This window comes from Pan paniscus, chromosome X, assembly GCF_029289425.2.
Source record: "Pan paniscus chromosome X, NHGRI_mPanPan1-v2.0_pri, whole genome shotgun sequence".
Taxonomy (NCBI): domain Eukaryota; kingdom Metazoa; phylum Chordata; class Mammalia; order Primates; family Hominidae; genus Pan; species Pan paniscus.
This window is the reverse complement of record NC_073272.2, coordinates 68,421,669-68,442,163: the sequence shown is the minus strand read 5'-3', so window position 1 is coordinate 68,442,163 and position 20,495 is coordinate 68,421,669. Positions and strand designations below refer to the sequence as shown.

Below are 20,495 nucleotides of genomic sequence, written 5' to 3'. Positions count from 1 at the left end.
AAACCATTTCCACAGGGCTGATAGAATTGCGTGCTGGCTTATGGACAGAAATATATTTATAATAAAGCATGAATCAGGCTGAACTTTGGCCCACTCCCTTATTGCTGAGGGTCAGGTGGCACTAGATTCTCACTGTTTGCATCCCCACTGTTCCTATGGACAGGCTCTCTGACACTAGAATCATAAGGCTTTTGTTTAAGGATTTTTTAAGATGTTTTTCAGACCCCAAATTTCAGCAACCAGTTTGAAGACCCCCACGGAGAAATGAAATCAGCATGAGAATAACAACTTTTTCTTTTTTTTTTTTTTTTTTTTTTTTTTTTACACAGAACAAGAAATTTTATTATCTCCAATGCTGGTGCATAACAAATAACAAGCTTAATTAGAGGAGGAGACAGAGGGAAACTTCAGATACCAAGGTAATTTCTGGGCAGGTTTAAAACCTTTAAAAGTTGATAGAATAACTGTTCATAAAGTCTTTTTAGATATAGGGCTTTTTACTTGACAACTTTTATTAACAGTTCTTACAATATGAAGTTCAACTAAAGTCCTTCATCTGTCAAGTTAAAACAGCAAGCAAAACAAAATTTCTCTAGTATATAACAGCATAAGCAATGGTTTGTTTTCTTTGTACATTCACACACATTTAGTGTCTAGATTTGAAACTTTTTAATTAAGGATGTCTTAATTTTTGACTTTTAAAAATGGTTATGACAATGGATTTTCTTGATTTACAGATCACAGTGGCTTTATAAATGATCAAGATACATGTACAAACAAAATTTCAGATGCTCTTGGAAACACATCTTAAGATACAAAGCACACGTGATACATATTTGAGTTTACTCATCCATTTATCTTACACTGAAAATGTAGCCTTTGATAACTGTGGCTTGACTAGATCACAAAATAGAATTTTCCAAGTTTTCTTAAGCTTTCAGTCCAAATAACTCAAAAGATATGTGTCCTAGTTGGATACATTTTTTTCTCATTATATAATTAGTATCAGTGGGCTTTTGTATTGGCAGTTTGTCTTGGTCATGACTTATTCTTGCAAAACCATCTTTACAGCAAACAAATATGAAAGATATTTTCCCCAATGCAAGGAAAATAATCTGGATCAATAACAAAGTCAAAGCCATAGGTGTTTTAGGACATTCTTGATAACTGATTTCAACGGTCTTAAAATCTTTTTTCTTTTTCTTTAATGATTCTCTTCCTTTTTCACAACTGTGCAGTCACTGTCCTATTGTCTTCTATTCTGAAAAATAAATTTTTTTGAAGGTCAAGTTTTTCAATGGCACAAAACTATTTGGAATGAACCCAAAAGATAGCGGAAAGTTGGGTCCCTCCTCAAGTAGTTTCCTCCTCTTTTAACAGCATCTAACTACTCTCTATCAATAATCTCATCACAGCCGAGTTCTTCGGTCAGACGATTGACAACCATCAGTGAAAAAAGCTCTTCGATAAAAGCTAACTGATCAAACGGGGTCTTCTCATAATGCATCTGAAACCCGCCATCCAGGGCTGGTTCTCTTGTTCTCAGAAACATCTTGTCGGCTTCTTCAAGAGCGGCTGATACTCTGTAGCCGGCACCACTAAGCTGCTCCTCTTCGGGATAGTCGTAGTCGTCCTCCCAGTCATCAAATTCCTCGCCCTCGTCCTCGCTCTCGAAGTCTGCGCCCGCCACCTGGCCTGGCTGCTCCCCAGCGTTGGGCCCGTTAGCAAGGCTCCGTTTCCCCTCTGGCGCCGCCATTGGCTGGGCCTCCTCCTCCTCCATTGGGCCTTCCTCCTCGAGCTGTTGGGCCCCGCTGCGGGAGGGACGCAGGGATAGCTCCCGGCTCCCGCTGCCTACCTCCATCTGCGGAAGGTCACCCTCGCCAGGCATCACATCCATCTGCAGGTCACTGCTCTCTTCATAGAGCTCGGACAACTCAGCCATTTCCGACATTGTGCAAACCGCTCAACCTCTAGGAAAAAGCCGAGAATAACAACTTTTTCATCCCCTTTCTCATGACTTCACGCTGCACTCTTCAACTAGTCAAGGATCTCCACACTTTGGCCCATTCCAAATCCCTTAAAATTCCTGGCCTCAACCTTTTCCCGTGAGAAAGGTTTGACGTTTCTTCCCATCTCCTCATTCAGTGACTCTATGATTAAAACTCTTTTTCTGCTGCAACCCAATGTCTTGGCATATTGACTTGCTTTGTGCATTGGGCAATGAACCTATTATGGTTATGCTGGAGTTCCTCCTTAGCCCAGATGTGCCTCAGAATCTGTCTCCAGGCAGTGCTCCGGATAGTTATCATCTGTTGTTTAAAGTTTCATCCATGATCTGATCTAATCCCCTCATTTTATAGTTAAGGAAACTGAGGCACAGAGCAGGGGAATAAGTTTCTCAAGGCCATGGAATGAATAAGTAGCCATGCCAGGACTTGTACCTAGGACTCCTGCATCCCTCTCCAGTGTGTGCTCCACTTACCATCTCCCTCTCATGTTACCTCTCAGAATATCAGTTTCCTCATCTGTCAAATAGACATATTAAGAACTCTTTGGTAGGACTCTGGGGTTGGTGATCAGATAAGATAATTTATGTGAAAGCACTACACAAACTGTTAAATGTTTCTGTCTGTCTGTCTCTCTCTCTCTCTCTTTCTCTGTCTCTCTCTCTCTCTCTCTCTATATATATATATATATATATATTTGTTATTAGAGAAACCAGATCATTTATCGTATGTACTTATTTCAAGTGCCCAGGTTGTGTGAGGCTTTTTGGAGAAAAAGAGAAGTACACAGAAGAAGTTAGTGAGCAGAGGTGGCTAGTTAGAACAGATTCCAGACATGCAAATAAATACCAACCCACATATCCAGGATCTGAAAGAAATCAGATCGTGCATAGGCATTTGCTTTTCTCTACTTGATTTCTTCTTCGCTTTCTGTCTCAGCATTTTATGGTTATGGCTGCCACAGCCTAGGGCCAGGCTAGAGCTCTGGGATTATCTGCTAGAGGAAATATAAAATTATAAATTATGTACAAAATATGAATAGAGGTATGTGGATAAGAACAGAGAGATGAATATCTAGCCCAAGAATGTGCCATCAGTCTTGGATAGCTTCCATTCTGAGCCCTATATCCAAGGTCAACCCCATTTCTCCAGAGCAGGATGTACTATTCCTTTATAAATTGCTTTGAAACATCTTTATAAAGGTTTGTGCATATTTGTCTGCTTGGGGAGCTTCAGTGACATCATCTTCATGATCTCCTCTTGGAAGGGCTTGGTAAGTGGTTGAATCCTAGGGCATGCTTCCAAGGCACATACACCCTTTAGGACAAGGCTCAGCAAACATAGTGGGCATTCCCACCCATGGCTGGGAGAACGTGCCTCTTCTAGACCAAGAATCTAGAAGGTAGGCAGGACTGGGCCTTTCTGCGACAGTAGAACAGTTTTCCCCACAATGAGTTGGCATCTTTCCCCAGGGTAGGGGCCTGAAACTCAGGCTGGCCCCTGTTTTCTACCCTCACTTCCTGTTATATGGCCTTGGAGTTCTCATCTGTGACATGGGGTAATGAAAATGCCCTACCTGGTAGTTGTCAAGGTCAATAAGAGAAGATATCTAGAGCACAGAGCACAGGGCTACATGTGCAGGAGGGCCTTAATAATGGACATTTCCCTTCTTTTCTTCAGGAAAAGAGCAATTCAAGGGCCTTTGCCTCCCTAACCTACAGCCTAACTCTCTGAGGAGAGCAGACCAATGGAATGGATGAGGATACCAGCAAATCAGAGGCTGCTCTTACTCAGGAGATTCTAATTCCACTGCTAGAGGCCTTATTCTTTTTTTATTGTTATTATACTTTAAGTTCTAGGGTACATGTGCACAATGTGCAGGTTTGTTACATATGTATACATGCACCATGTTGGTGTGCTGCACCCTTTAACTCATAATTCACATTAGGTATATCTCCTAATGCTATCCCTCCCCCCTCCCCACACCCCACGACAGGCCCTGGTGTGTGATGTTCCCCTTCCTGTGTCCAAGTGTTCTCATTGTTCAATTCCCACCTATGAGTGAGAACATGCGGTGTTTGTTTTTTTGTCCTTGTGATAGTTTGCTGAGAATGATGGCTTCCAGTTTCATCCATGTCCCTACAGAGGACATGAAGTCATCCTTTTTTATGGCTGCATAGTATTCCATGGTGTATATGTGCCACATTGTCTTAATCCAGTCTATCACTGATGGACATTTGGGTTGGTTCCAAGTCTGCTATTGTGAATAGTGCCGCAATAAACATACGTGTGCATGTGTCTTTATAGCAGCATGATTTATAATCCTTTGAGTATATACCCAGTAATGGGATGGCTGGGTCAAATGGTATTTCTAGTTCTAGATCCTTGAGGAATCACCACACTGTCTTCCACAATGGTTGAACTAGTTTACAGTCCCACCAACAGTGTAAAAGTGTTCCTATTTCTCCACATCCTCTCCAGCACCTGTTGTTTCCTGACTTTTTTTTCCTAGAAAACTTTTTTTATTCATCATTCTATGTGTGTTTTAATAAGTGGTGATTATTCCCATTATGGGAATCCATTATTAATCTAATTTTCTAATGGAGGAAGACAGAAAAGATAATTACCACTTTCTGTGGAATACTCAACTTACGACCAAATAATAGCAATCTAGGAAATTTAGAAACAGTAAAGATTTTTGGTTTATATTTCATGTATAGTGTTGCTGTTCCAAGCTTATAAAGTAAAGCTGTCTGCTTCCCAAATTCCAAAAATTAAAATACTCCCCCGCCTCACCCTGCCAACCAGTGCCCTTTGGTTTTTTGTTTGTTTTAGAACAAGGAAGGGTTAAATGGTTGCTGATTATGGATGTACCATTTTGATTTGGGGAACTTTCACACACAGAAATCATACCAAATGGCCAGACACTTATTTTACAGAACAGTTTAAATATTACACATTGGCAAACTCAACTTATTCCACCCACCCTGGTGGAGAGGGAGAAAAAAACCCATACCTATAAAACTACTTCACTTGACAGGATGTGCCTACCAACAATAAGTAGTTTAAACAACTTTCACCAATTAAGATGTCTAGTTTAGATTTTAAAATGGGAAAGTTATGCATTTAAAAAGTAAATATAGTTGAAAATGTAAGTCAGTTATAATTTGAACCTAATGAGCCATGCAAGGAACAAGGGTTAATAAACAAATGTGCTTTGAATTTGTTCAAGTACTGATATTTCTGTATGTAAAGATTTAGCATATATATATATAACAGCTATCATGAGAAGTGAAAAAAGATTTTTCCCCAAAAATGCAAATATTAAAACTAAGTTAAAATACATATAGTTAGTATTCCACACAGCATAAAATTTGACAAATCAAAGTTTAACATGTCTCAGTTGACCATGTGTGAATATGCAAAGCAGGTATTAAAACCAGTATGTCCAATATTTAAAACCAGTTTGTAATTGGGGGAACTTCTAAATCCTTAATTTAAAAAACACAAATGAAGTGAAAGCTTTAAACTGGTACACACTGTTCACACCTATATTTCAAGTTTGGAAATGCATATTTGCAAGCAGCAATACAAAAGTATTCATGAAGAATGCATAATCTCTGAAAATTATGAAAACATCCCTGCTACCAATACATTTCTAAATACAAAACTGACAAATAACGTGTTTGTTATTTCTGTGTAGCAAGAGAAGTTCATTTTTAAAACAGATAAAATTCAGTCTTTAGGTGTGAATGGTATGAATGACAGTCTTTTTTTTTTTTTTTTTTAATAGTCGTTTGGAATCCTTAAGCATGCAAAAGCTTTGAACAGAAAGGTTCACAAAGGAACCAGGGTTGTCTTATGGCATCCAGTTAAGCCACAGCTGGGAATGCCTCTGGGTCATCCACATCAGGAGCAGAAGCACTTGACTTGCCGGTCCTGCTGCCACGGTTTGGGCGCCCACCATGCCCACATCCACCTCCTCCTCCCCTGCCGCCAGGTCCTGGGCGGCCAAGGTCTACAAAATGGATCTCCAGCTGAGACGTTATATCATTTGCTGGCTTCCGGAAATGACGGTCCATAGCCGAATCTTCAGCATGAGCCTCTTCACTCTTTGATTTATGAAGAACAAATCCCTTCTTCCACTGCCCATCAGCACCTTCATTTGGTTTTCGGATATTAAATTCTACTTTTGCCCAGTCCTTATTTTGAATAGCCTTCCACTCATCCAAAGTCATCTCTTTTGGACCCTCCTCTTTTACCTCTTCAGCTTCATTCTCCTTATTTTCAGTGGCTGCCACTGGATGATGTTCTTTACCTTCAGGTGTTTCCTCAGTCACATTTGATTGATCCAAGTCAGTTAATTCGTCTTTAACAGTTCCCCAGTTGTGAGATCCGCTACCTCCACGTTTGTCCTCGTGCTTCAGGCCAGATCTATCACTTCCACTATGCCTATCAAATTCACGTTTGTCACGAGAATCAAATCCATCTCCTCTGCCCATTCCATGTCCACGGCCCCCTCGACCTCTTCCAAGACTACCACGACCTCGAATAGGTCGGTCAATAATCGGTCTATCAGCTGAAAATTCGCCTCGTTCACCCTTTTCTTCAAGTGACTTTTCAAATCTTCGTTCACGAGGTGGTCGCCTTTCTGGTCTTCTATCAATTATTTTCCCTCCACCCTGAAGTTGTTGATCAGGTGTTCTTCCAACTCATCTTATTCCTTCTTTCTTTTTTTTTTTAATGTTTTAGCAGCTTTATTTATAATTACCAAAAATTCAAAGCAACCAAGATATCCTCCAATAAGTGAGTGGATAAACAAATTCTGGTATATCCATACCATGGGTTATTATTCAACATTAAAGAGAAACAAGCCATCAAGCTATGAACAGACATAGAGAAAACCTACATGCATACTGTTTCTTCTTCTTTTTTTTTTTTTTTTTTTTTTTTTGAGACAGAGTCTCACTCTGTGGCCCAGGCTGGAGTGCAGTGGCGTGATCTCGGCTCACTGCAACTTCAGCCTCCCAGGTTCCAGCAATTCTCCTGCCTCAGCCTCCCAAGTAGCTAGGATTACAGGCATACACCACCAAACCCGGCTAATTTTTGCATTTTTTTAATTTAGGTTAATTCTTTTATTCCTTCTTTCTTAAGCGCCATGGGCGGCTGCGTCTCCTCTTTCTTGTCAACCACGCCAACGCTGGGGGGCAGCGGGTTCTTGCGGTCTTTCTGGGACTCCTTGCGCAGCTGCTTGCCTGCTGCGTTGGAGTTGGTCTGGGCCACGGCCTGAGCTGCGCTCTTGGCCCCAGGGCCCCCAACGCCGGCCCGCCGGCTTCTTTTTTCTTTTTCTCCGCTGCCTTCAGCACCTCGAAGGGGTCCGATTCGTCGACAAATAACTGGTCGAATCGGTTGGTGACCACGCAGCTGAAGCCCTCCTGTAAGTGCCCAGGCATGATGGTGGCTCGGGGGCGCATTCCTCCACGGATTGCAGCGGGCCGCGCAGAGCCGAAAGCGCCTGCTTCAGCTCTTCCCACGAGATGGCTGGGCCGAGAAAAGCTGTTTCCTGACTTTTTAATGATCGCCATTCTAACTGGTGTGAGATGGTATCTCATTGTAGTTTTGATTTGCATTTCTCTGATGGCCAGTGATGATGAGCATTTTTTCATGTGTCTGTCGTCTGCATAAATGTCTTCTTTTGAGAAGTGGCAGTTCATATCCTTCGCCCACTTTGTGATGGGGTTGTTTTTTTCTTGTAAATTTGTTTGAGTTCTTTGTAGATTCTGGATATTAGCCCTTTAAATGTTAGACCTAAAACCATAAAAACCCTAGAAGAAAACCTAGGCAATACCATTCAGGACATAGGCATGGGCAAGGATTTCATGTCTAAAACACCAAAAGCAATGGCAACAAAAGCCAAAATTGACAAATGGGATCTAATTCAACTAAAGAGCTTCTGCACAGCAAAAGCAGCTACCATCAGAGTGAACAGGCAACTTACAGAATGGGAGGCCTTGTTCTTAACCATTGCCTTATCTTTCCAGCCACCTTGGAGGAAGATGTTATCATTAGCTCTACATTGTGGATGAGAAATCTGAGCTGGGCACAGTGGTTCACGCCTGTAATCCCAGCACTTTGTGAGGCCAAGGTAGGTGGATCGTTTGAGCCCAGGAGTTCAAGACCAGCCTGGGCAACATGGTGAAACCCGATCACTACAAAAAAACATAAAAAATTAGCCATGCATGGTGGTGTGTGTCTGTGGTCCCAGCTACTCAGAAAGCTGAGGTGAGATGATCACCTGAGCCTGGGAGGTTGAGGCAACTGTGAGCCGTGATCACACCAGTGCACTCCAATGTGGGCAACAGAGCAAGGCCCTGTCTCAAAACAAACAAACAAACAAACAAACAAACAGAGAAGGGGAGGGGAGGGGAGGGGAGCGGAAGGAATAAATCTGAAGTAGCTCAGCAAGGTGAAGTGACTTGCCTGAGGTCACATGGCCAGCAGGTGGTGGAGACAGCATTCATAGCAAGGTCTGTGTCTTGGAAGGCCAGTGAAGGAAATCCAAGTGTTTTACCCCCAAATAGATTTCTTCGACATATTTTGAGATGGCTGTCAGGAGCCCAGCAAACAGAAGCGTCCCTGCAGAGCTGCCTTTTGTGGAGACGATTTGCATCTGTGGAGAATCTGCATTGATGCAGCCAGGCCTTCCCTTGTCAGGATCTGGGAAAGATGAACTGAGAGTCTCACACCTTAAAGATCTGAAAGAAATCTTCACCATCTATTCTTCCTGAGGGCTGCTACCTGTGAGGGTTCATCTACCTAAGGAGACCACTTTTGCTCCTCAGGCCTCCCCTTCTGCCCCTCCCATAACGTGTCTTGCCACCGTAACCTGATTTACCACCATGACATGTTTTTGGCCATGCCTCAAGGGAGCTCCCATTCTTTCTGTAACCTCAAGATAGTATATAAGCTTCTGCACCCCATCATTGAGTAGGGCCTCCATTCTGAAGGCTCCCATGTATATGCTTTAAATAAATTTGTATGCCTTTTCTCAAATTAATCTGCCTTTTGTAGGTTGATTTTTTTCTCTTTTTTTAAATATACTTTAAGTTCTAGGGTACATGTGCACAACATGCAGGTTTGTTACATAGGTATACATGTACCATGTTGGTTTGCTGCACCCATCAACTCGTCATTTACATTAGGTATTTCTCCTAATGCTGTCCCTCCCCCAGCCCCCACTGACTGACAGGCCCTGGTGTATGATGTTCCCCGCCCTCTGTCCATGTGTTCTCATTGTTCAACTCCCACGTATGAGTGAGAACATGCGGTGTTTGGTTTTCTGTCCTTGTGATAGTTTGTTTGGACTGATGGTTTGTAGCTTCATCCATGTCCCTGCAAAGGACATGAACTCATCCTTTTTTATGGCTGCATAGTATTCCATGGTGCATATCTGCCACAATGTTTTAATCCAGTCTAACATTGATGGACATTTGGGTTGGTTCCAAGTCTTTGCTATTGTGAATAGTGCCACAATAAACATACATGTTCATGTGTCTTTATAGTACCATGATTTATAATCCTTTGGGTATATACCCAGAAATGGGATCGCTGGGGCAAATGGGATTTCTAGTTCTAGATCCTTGAGGAATTGCCACACTGTCTTCCACAATGGTTGAACTAATTTACACTCCCACCAACAGTGTAAAAGTGTTCCTATTTCTCCACATCCTCTCCAGCACCTATTGTTTCCTGACTTTTTAATGATCACCATTTTAATTGGCATGAGATTGTATCTCACCGTGGTTTTGATTTGCATTTCTCTGATGACCAGTGATGATGAGCATTTTTTCCTATGTCTGTTGGCTGCACAAATTTCTTCTTTTGAGAAGTGTCTGTTCATATACTTTGCCCACTTTTTGGTGGGGTTGTTTTTTTCTTGTAAATTTGTTTAACTTATTTGTAGATTCTGGATATTAGCGCTTTGTCAGATGAGTAGGTTGCAAAAATTTTCCCCCATTCTGTAGGTTGCCTGTTCACTCTGATGATAGTTTCTTTTGCTGTGCAGAAGCCCTTTAGTTTAATTAGATCCCATTTGACTATTTTGGCTTTTGTTGTCATTGCTTTTGGTGTTTTAGTCATGAAATCTTTGCCCATGCCTATGTCCTGAATGGTATTGCCTAGGTTTTCTTCTTGGGTTTTTATGGTGTTAGGTCTTACATTTAAGTCTTTAATCCATCTTGAGTTAATTTTTGTATATGGTGTAAGGAAGGGATCCAGTTTCAGCTTTCTACACATGGCTAGCCAGTTTTCCCAGCACCATGTATTAAATAGGGAATCCTTTCCCCATTGCTTGTTTTTGTCAGGTTTGTCAAAGATCAGATGATTGTAGATGTGTGGTGTTATTTCTGAGGACTCTGTTCCATTCCATAGGTCTATATATCTGTTTTGATACCAATACCATGCTGTCTTGGTTACTGTAGCCTCGTAGCATAGTTTGAAGTAGGGTAGCATGATGCCTCCAGCTTTGCTCTTTTTGCTTAGCATTGTCTTGGCTATGCAGGCTCTTTTTTGGTCTAGATGAACTTTAAAGTTGTTTTTTCCAATTCTGTGAAGAAAGTCAGTGGTAGCTTGTTGGGGATGGCATTGAATCTATAAATTACCTTGGGCAGTATGGCCATTTTCATGATATTGATTCTTTCTATCCATGAGCACAGAATGTTCTTCCATTTGTTTGTGTCCTCTTTTATTTCGTTGAGCAGGGGTTTGTAGTTCTCCTTGAAGAGGTCCTTCACAACCCTTGTAAGTTGGATTCCTAGGTATTTTATTCTCTTTGTAGTAATTATGAATGGGAGTTCACTCATGTTTTGGCTCTCTGTTTGTCTATTACTGGTGTATAGGAATGCTTGCGATTTTTGCACATTGATTTTGTATCCTGAGACTTTGCTGAAGTTGCTTATCAGCTTAAGGATACTTGGGGCTGAGACGATGGGATTTTCTATATACAATCATGTCATCTGCAAACAGAGACAATTTGACTTCCTCTTTTCCAAATTGAATACCCTTTATTTCTTTCTCCTGCCTGATTGCCCTGGCCAGAACTTCCAACACTATGTTGAATAGGGGTGGTGAGAGAGGGCATCCCAGTCTTGTGCCAGTTTTCAAAGGGAATGCTTCCAGTTTTTGCCCATTCAGTATGATATTGGCTGTGGGTTTGTCATAAATAGCTCTTATTATTTAGTTTCAGATACGTTCCATCAATACCTAGTTTACTGAGAGTTTTTAGCATGAAGGGCTGTTGAATTTTGTCAAAGGCCTTTTCTGCATCTATTGAGATAATCATGTGGTTTTTGTCATTGGTTCTGTTTATGTGATGAATTACGTTTGTTGATTAGCATATGTTGAACCAGCCTTCCATCCCAGGGATGAAGCCAACTTGATAGTGGTGGATAAGCTTTTTGGTGTGCTGCTGGATTTGGTTTGCCAGTATTTTACTGAGGATTTTCGCATCGATGTTCATCAGGCATATTGGTCTAAAATTCTCTTTTTTGGTTGTGTCTCTCCCAGGCTTTGGAATCAGCATGATGTTGGCCTTATAAAATGAGTTAGGGAGGATGCCCTCTTTTTCTATTGACTGGAATAGTTTCAGAAGGAATGGTACCAGTACCTCTTTGTACAACTGGTAGAATTCGGCTGTGAATCCATCTGGTCCTGGACTTTTTTTGGTTGGTAGACTATTAAATATTGCCTCAATTTCAGAACCTACTATTGGTCTATTCAGAGATTCAGCTTCTTCCTGGTTTAGTCTTGGGAGGGAGTATGTGTCCAGTAATTTATCCATTTCTTCTAGATTTTCTAGTTTATTTGCATAGATGTGTTTATAGTATTGTCTGATGGTAGTTTGTATTTCTGTGGGATGAGTGGTGATATCCCCTTTATCATTTTTTATTGCGTCTATTTGATTCTTCTCTCTTTTCTTCTTTATTAGTCTTGCTAGCAGTCTATCTATTTTGTTGATATTTCCAAAAAACCAGCTCCTGGATTCATTGATTTTTGAAGTGTTTTTTGTGTCTCTATCTCCTTCAGTTCTGCTCTGATCTTAGTTATTTCTTGCCTTCTGCTAGCTTTTGAATTTGTTTGCTTATCTAGTTCTTTTAATTGTGATGTTAGGGTGTTGATTTCAGATCTTTCCTGCTTTCTGTTGTGGGCATTTAGTGCTGTAAATTTCCCCCTACACACTGCTTTAAATGTGTACCAGAGATTCTGGTATGTTTTGTCTTTGTTCTCATTGGTTTCAAAGAACATCTTTGTTTCTGCCTTAATTTCGTTATTTACCCAGTAGTCATTCAGGAGCACGTTGTTCAGTTTCCATGTAGTTGTGCGGTTTTGAGTGAGTTTTTTCATCCTGAGTTCTACTTTGATTGCACTGTGGTCTGAGAGACAGTTTGTTATAATTTTTGTTCTTTTACATGTGCTGAGGACTGCTTTACTTCCAACTATGTGGTCAGTTTTGGAATAAGTGCGATGTGGTGCTGAGAAGAATATATATTCTGTTGATTTGGGGTGTACAGTTCTGTAGAGGTCTATTAGGTCTGCTTGGTCCAGAGCTGAGTTCAAGTCCTGGATATCCTTGTTAACCTTCTGTCTTGTTGATCTGTGTATTATTGACAGTGGGGTGTTAAAATCTCCCATCATTATTGTGTGAGAGTCTAAGTCTCTTTGTAGGTCTCTAAGGACTTGCTTTATGAATCTGAATGCTCCTGTATTGGGTACATATATTTTCAGGATAGTTAACTCTTCTTGTTGAATTGATCCTTTACCATTATGTAGTGGCCTTCTTTGCCTATTTTTACCTTTGTTGGTTTAAAGTCTGTTTTATCAGAGACTAGGATTGCAACCCCTGCTTTTATTTATTTATTTGTTTATTTATTTTTGCTTTCCATTTGCTTGATAGATCTTCCTCTGTCCCTTTATTTTGAGCCTATGTGCATCTTTGCACATGAGATGGGTCTCCTGAATACAGCACACTGACGGATCTTGACTGTTTATTCAATTTGCCAGTCTGTGTATTTTAATTGGGGCATTTAGTCCATTTACATTTAAGGTTAATATTGTTAAGTTTGAATTTGATCCTGTCATTTTGATGTTAGCTGGTTATTTTGCCCGTTAATTGATGCAGTTTCTTCATAGCATTGATGGTCTTTACCATTTGACATGTTTTTGCAGTGGCTGGTACCGTTTGTTCCTTTCCATGTTTAGTGCTTCCTTCAGGAGCTCTTGTAAGGTACGCCTGGTGGTGACAAAATCTCTCAGCATTTGCTTGTCTGTAAAGGATTTTATTTCTCCTTCACTTATGAAGCTTAGTTTGGCTGGATATGAGATTCTTGGTTGAAAATTCTTTTCTTTAAGAATGTTGAATATTGGTCCCCACTCTCTTCTGGCTTGTAGGGTTTCTGCCAAGAGATCCTCTGTTAGTCTGATGGGCTTCCCTTTGTGGGTAACCCGACCTTTCTCTCTGGCTGGCCTTAACATTTTTTCCTTTATTTCAAACTTAGTGAATGTGACAATTATGTGTCTTGGGGTTGCTCTTCTCGAGGAGTATCTTTGTGGTGTTTTCTGTATTTCCTAAATTTGAATGTTGGCTTGCCTTGCTGGCTTAGGGAAGTTCTCCTGGATAATATCCTGAAGAGTGTTTTCTAAGTTGGCTCCATTCTCCCCATCACTTTCCGGTATGTCAATCAATTTTGTATTTGGTCTTTTCACACAGTCCCATATTTCTTGGAGGTTTTGTTTGTTTCTTTTCACTCTTCTTTCTCTAGTCTTGTCTTCTTGCTTTATTTCATTAATTTGATCTTCAATCACTGATATTCTTTCTTCCACTTGATTGAATCGGCTATTGAAGCTTGTGCATGTGTCACGAAGTTCTTGTGTTGTGGTTTTCAGCTCCGTCAGGTCATTTAAGGTCTTCTCTACACTGTTTATTCAAGTTAGCCATTCGTCTAACCTTTTTTCAAGGTTTTTAGCTTCCTTGCGATGGGTTAGAACATGCTCCTTTAGCTCAGAGAAGTTTGTTATTATTGACCTTTTGAAGCCTACTTCTGTCAACTCGTCAAACTCACTCTCCAGCCAGTTTTGTTCCCTTGCTGGCGAGGGCTCTGATCCTTTGGAGGAGAAGAGGTTCTCTGGTTTTTGGAATTTTCTGCTTTTCTGCTCTGGTTTCTCCCCATCTTTGTGGTTTTATCTACCTTTGTTCTTTGATGTTGGTGACATACAGATGGGGTTTTGGTGTGGATGTCCTTTTTGTTGATGTTGATGCTATTCCTTTCTGTTTGTTAGTTTTCCTTCTAACAGTCAGGCCCCTCAGCTGCAGGTCTGTTTGAGTTTGCTGGAGGTCCACTCCCGACCCTCTTTGCCTGGGTATCACCATCAGAGGCTGCAGAACAGCAAATATTGCTGCCTGATCCTTCCTCTGGAAGCTTCGTCCCAGAGGGGCACCCGCCTGTTTGAGGTGTCTATCGGCCCCTACAGGGAGGTGTCTCCCAAGCAGGCTACACGGGGCTCAGGGACCTGATTGAGGAGGCAGTCTGTCCGTTCTCAGAGCTTGAATGCCGTGCTGAGAGAATCACTGCTGTCTTCAGAGCTCAGTTGGAAATGCAGAAATCACCCATCTTCTGCATCGATATCATTAAGAGCTGCAGACCGGAGCTGTTCCTATTTGGCCATCTTGGAAGCGACCTCCTGTTTTTTTTTTTTTTTTTTTCAGGGTCTTGCTCTATTGTCTAGGCTGGAGTGTAGTGGCATGATTACAGCTCGCTGCAACTTCTACCTCCCGGGCTCAGGTGATCCTCCCACCTCAGCCTCTCAGGCAGCTGGAACTACAGGCATATACCACCACACCCTGCTAATTTTTTCTAAAGACAGGATCTCACTGTGTTTCCCAGGCTGGTCTCAAACTCCTGGGCTCAAGCAATCTGCCTGCTTCGACCTCCCGAAGTGCTGGGAATATAAGCATGAGCCACCGCGCCTGGCCCTGTGAGTTTTTAGTGAACTTTCTGAGGGCAAAGGGGACAGGCCTTTCTACATGGGCATACAGCATTTCAGAGAAAGAGGAGATGCTGCCAGCATCAAGGGAAACCAGGAGTTTAACGCACCTTCATATGAACAGAGGGCATAGTCAATGCCTGACGTATGTGCTTTAGAAGTAGTCATTGCAAACAGCCTTCTACACAACACACCCTTCCCTTTCAGAGGGTTGAGGGACCCATGAGGCCTTCTCTGAAGTGGGTTTGGGGAGGAGCACAGGGAGCAGAGTGCAGGCATGAGTCCCAGGCCATCTGAGTCAGTAGCTCCATCTGAGGGCGCTGGCAGTGTGCAGCAACTTGATCTGGGCTGCAGTAAGGTAGGAACTGAGATTTTGTCCATACTGAAGATGGGGAGACTGAGACACAGCAAGGTGAAGAAACTTGCCAGAGGCCCGTCAGCTGCTAGGCAATGGAAGTGGAACCAGAACCCAGGCGGTGTGGTTCCAGAGCTCGTGTGCTTGCTGCTGTACCTTTTAATGTCACACTCCCAGAATGCAATACAGCGTGGTGGGGGCTCCTCAACCAAGAAGGAGCAAGCTCTTACCATGTGCTAGGCAGAGTTCCTGCCGTGGTGGGCTTAGAGTCTAGTGCAGGGAGACAGAAGATAAACCAATAAATAAATAAACAGTACATTAGGTTGCAAGAAGCAGTTGGGCGCAGTAGCTCCTGCCTATAATCCCAGCTACTCAGGAGGCTGAGGCAGGAAGATTGTTTGAGTCAAGGAGGTCAAGACCAATCTGGGGAACAAAGTGAGCTTCCCCCATCTCTAAAAACCTTTTTTTTTTAAGTTGCAATGAATGCTTTGAAGAAAAACAAAGAAGGGTAGTGTGCTGAGAGTGGTGAGGGTTTATTTATTTATTTTGCATTTATTTATTTGTATTTAATTTGCATCTATTTATTTTGCATTTATTAATTGCATTTATTTATCTTTAAAATTGGGCTGGGCCTGGTAGCTGATGCCTGTAATCTCAGTACTTTCAAAGGCTGAGGCAAGAGGATCACTTGAGTCCAAGAGTTGAGGACCAGCCTTTGCAACATAGTGAGATCCCATTTCTACAAAAAATACAAAAATTAGCTGGTCATAGTGGTGTGTGCTTGTAGTCCCAGCTACTCAGGAGGCTGAGGCAAGAGAATGGATTGAAACTGGGAGGTCAAGGCTGCAGTCAGCCATGATCACACCACTGCACTCCAGCCTGGGCAACAGAGCAAGACTTTGTCTCTATACATTTTTATTGTATATATTTATATATTTATGGTGTACAACATGATGTTTAGATTGGGCTGCTATTTTTAACAGAATGGTCAGAGACAGCCTCATGAAGAGCTGCTATTTTTTTTTTTCCAGACAGGTCTTGCTCTGTCTCCCTGGCTGGAGTGAAGTGGCATGATCATGGCTCATTGCAGCCTGGACTTCCGGGACTCAGGTGATCCTCCTGCCTCAGTCTTCTGAGTAGCAGAGACTACAGGCATGCACTACTACTCCCAGCTATTTTGTTTTATTTTTATTTTTGTAGAGACAAGGTGTTGCTATGTTGCTTGGGCTGGTCTTGAACTCCTGGGGCACAAGTAATCCTCCTGCCTCAGCCTCCCAAAGTGCTGTGATTACAGATGTAAGCCACCGTGCCTAGTCTATCCTTTTTATTTTTGAGGTATGATTTACATACAATAAAGTACACTAATATGAAGAGTACAGCTCAATTACTTGTTACATTTATAGACAGCATATAAGCACCAGACAAATTACAATTTAGAACATTTTCAGCACCAGGAAATTTCCTCTTTCCCAGTCTCTACCCGAGAGGTCACCACTATACTTATTGCTCTCACCCTCAATTAGTTTTGCCATTATCTGGCTTTTTTTTTCACTAAACAGAATGTCAGTGAGATTCAAACATGTGGTCGTGCATGTCAGTTCATTATTATTGCTGTGTATTTCTACATGGATATTCCATGTTTGTTTATTAGTTCTCCTTTTGATGGATATGAGGGTCGTTACCATTTTCGGCTATTATGAATAAAGCTGCTGTAAACATTGATTTGTAGGAGTTCTTTATACATACTGGATATGAGTTTCTTTTTCAGTTTTAATTTATTTTTATCACTCTTTCTTCATGATCCAGATATTTTAAAATGCAAAGAAAATCAACTTTCAGGCCGGGTGTAGTGGCTCACACCTGTAATCCCAGCACTTTGGGAGGCCAAGACGGGCGGGTCACTTGAGGTCAGCAGTTCAAGACCAGCCTGGCCAACATGGAGAAACCTCGTCTCTACCAAAAATACAAAAATTAGCCAGACATAGGTGGCGGATGCCTGTAATCTCAGCTACTTGAGAGGCTGAGGCAGGAGAGCCGCTTGAACCCAGGAGGCGGAGGCTGTAATTTTAAAGAACTATTGCAGAGGTTTGAAGAAAATAGATTTATTAGTTAACTTATAAAGAGATTAAAGAGCTTGAAACAAGCATTAAAAAGAAATTTGTGCCTTTATTAGAATGTTGTTAGGCTTTAAATATGCCAATTTTGGTAATCAAATTATTGTTGTTGTTGTTGTTTTATAAGAAATGACACTACAGAACTGCAATACTGGTCCAACACTCTTGTCTTTACTGTTTTTTTAAAAGCAAGAAACAGAATGTGAGTAATCAGAAAGCAGCAGCAGGCATCAGTTAATCCAAGATATTAGCTCTTAGCTTCAAAAGCACTTGCAAAGAAAACCTTTTGGGGAGAAGGAGTGGAGGGGTATGGAAGCACTCCATAATAACCGGAATCCCATTAGTGTGTATGCCAAGTCTTATGGGGCTATTTTTTAAATTTATCCTTTACTTGTTCATGATTTTTCTCTCAAACACAATTTTTCTTTGACTTTTTAATCCTCAAAGTACAAAAAGTATGAAATATAAACAAGCTCTTGCATTGCACACTTAGAAGTGTACAATTAAATAATTATAGAGCTATCTACACACTGATAAATCCATCAAATCTTGGATAATTCATTAACATACAAAATACCAGGGCACAGAAGGAACTAAAACCCACTTCTTTTGTTACACATACGATTCAAATATTCAATCTAAAAAAAAATACAATCACTTTCTTTCTCTTCTACATTTGCATGTTGATACACTTATTAAAATATTTCTGTATAATCATGTTTGGTCTTACTATTTCAAGTCAGGTTTGAAACCTCAAAACCAGCCATCCAGTCAAAACATAATGAAAAAGATTATCTCTTCTCCACTTCCCTAACCCCAATAACTATGAAGTCATTTTTATGACATGACTCCAAACACCGGATTGTGACGGCAAATGCTAGGTCCAATTTCTTCATAATCATTTTTAGTGTGGCATACTTGGTGGAACTCCGGCATGGAAGCCAGCATTGATCCTCCAAATCAAACTGCATATGGCTGCATATGGTGTGTAACGACTTGTACATCAATAGATTTTGGCTTCAATCTACTGCCACTCAATTCCTTACTTAATTTCAGCCAGGCATCTACATACAGTTCTTTTCAAATCTCTTTGCAAGTGATATCCAAAGTCACTGAACATGGTTGAACCTACAGAGAGGACCATATTCTTATAGAGAGGCCGTCTGACATCAATAGGACAATTCTGAATTACTTCACATACAATTTCTGAGATAGGTTATGTAAAGTCTGGATTGGCAAACTCTGGATGAAAAAAAGATTTCAAATCCCAAAAATCTCTCAGAAACAACACCAATGGAAAATTCTTTCTTTGAGATATCATTGATTCTGGTATACTGCTTAATCCATTTTGACCCATCTGTGTCATACTTGTTAAATTCCTTTACTAAATCTGGGCAGACATAACTATAGTGCTCCTTTATTGTCTTAGCAGTTTCCAGGGATTGTTTTCGAGGGATTCCTACTTCTCGGTCTCTCAGCAGTTGCGGAATAAAATATGTTATATTTCGTCCTGGGATTGGAATGTGTTTAATACAGTTGGCAATCAAATACCCTTCAGCCATAGCAATGACATGAGTGACACCATCTCCACTGTCTATTACTGTACCTGTAAACGTCCGTCCTCCTACTTGTCTGGAGGTCCAAGATGCAGCTAAGGCAAGAACAGCCTGCACAGCAATGTACAAGCCCGGAACACTGAAGGACTCAAACATTACTTCAGCAGTATATTCCCTGTTTTCTGGAGTATTCAGTCGAGGTTCAGACAAAATAAAATAACGGTCTTCAGTTTCTGCCCTTAAATATTTAGGATGACTTGCTCCATAAACCTTTTTGTCAGGTCCAACTTCAACTATACCATGGTGGATTGGCCACTTTGTTGCATATGTAGGTTTTTTCTACTGCTTCATCACCAATGAAGAAGTCTTGGTCATCAATACCTTTCATCACCCTCCTTTGAGATTGATCACCCACTTTTGGTGACTCCTTAGTAGCAATACAGGAAAGGATGATCAACTGTGGTTCTATATTTCTGGCATATCCTAGTTTTGTATACCCCATGCTACAGTCCACCACACAGGCCTGCAGCCCTCCCACCATTTCCCTCCTTGCCTGCTTCTGCTGCCGCCACCGTCTGCTCCATGCTGCTAGGGGACAGAGATTGGTGGTGGGAGACAGGGGCTATCTGACTGACCATACACAGCTGGGCCGCCCTCACCATTTGATAGGTAGCCAGGAAGCCCAAGCAGTAGCAAGAAAGCAGCAAGCTCAGTCGGCAGCCATCACTTCTGCAACCCAGGCAGGCAGGTAGTCCTCTTTTTTGGGTATCTATATCTCAAATATTTTTTCTCTGAATGCAGTTACCTTTTTATTCTCTTAATTCATTTTGATAAAGAGAAGTTCTTAAATTTAGTGGAGTCTAATTTATCAATCTCTTCCTTTATGGTTAGTGCTTTTTATATCCTGTTTAAAAAATCTTTGCCCACCTCAAGATCATGAATGCATCCTCCTGGCTTTTTATTTCCTAGAAGGTGCTTTACCTTTCATATTTAGGTCTATGATCCAACTGAAATTAATGTTTGTATGTGATGCAAGGCAGGAGATAAGGGTCATTGTTTTTCCCATGCAGGCAGCCAATTGCTCCTACCACTTACTGAAAAGATCGCCCTTTTCTCTACTAAATCACAGCAGCAGCCTTTGCTGTAGTTAGCTGACCTGTGAGTCTGTTTCTGGGTTGCAGTGATGTTTGAGCTGAAACGTGAATGAAGTAAGTGAAGGAGGCAGCCATGGTGCTAAGGGAGACAGACTATTACAGGGCCTAGACTAGGGTGCGGCCTTTTCCTTGGGCAAAAATTTAAGGGGGCACTAAAAACCTCAGTAATTAAGGTAAGGAATATTTTAATGCAATATTAAAACATCAGAATAAATGTAGAAAATCCATTATAAACAATATATCAAAATTGTACATAAAGGCAGGATGGGTAT

At 41.3% G+C, this 20,495-nt stretch overlaps 1 protein-coding gene and 2 pseudogenes across 1 annotated transcript; all 3 read right to left on the bottom strand.

Annotated features, from left to right (window-relative positions):
- Positions 1 to 289: 289 nt before the first annotated feature.
- Positions 290 to 1,977, bottom strand: LOC100972260 (EP300-interacting inhibitor of differentiation 1). The gene has a single exon (XM_003816898.5). It carries the CDS (start codon positions 1,949 to 1,951, stop codon positions 1,388 to 1,390), a length of 564 nt encoding a protein of 187 aa, XP_003816946.1. The 5' UTR covers positions 1,952 to 1,977; the 3' UTR covers positions 290 to 1,387.
- Positions 1,978 to 5,529: 3,552 nt separating this feature from the next.
- Positions 5,530 to 7,536, bottom strand: LOC100972838 (SERPINE1 mRNA-binding protein 1-like; annotated as a pseudogene).
- Positions 7,537 to 18,350: 10,814 nt separating this feature from the next.
- On the bottom strand, positions 18,351 to 19,610 carry LOC100973176 (actin-related protein 3-like; annotated as a pseudogene).
- Between the last annotated feature and the right edge of the window lie 885 nt (positions 19,611 to 20,495).

Coding starts and splice junctions, on each gene's coding strand:
- LOC100972260 (XM_003816898.5), bottom strand. CDS start 1,951: ATGTCGGAAATGGCTGAGTTGTCCGAGCTCTATGAAGAGAGCAGTGAC.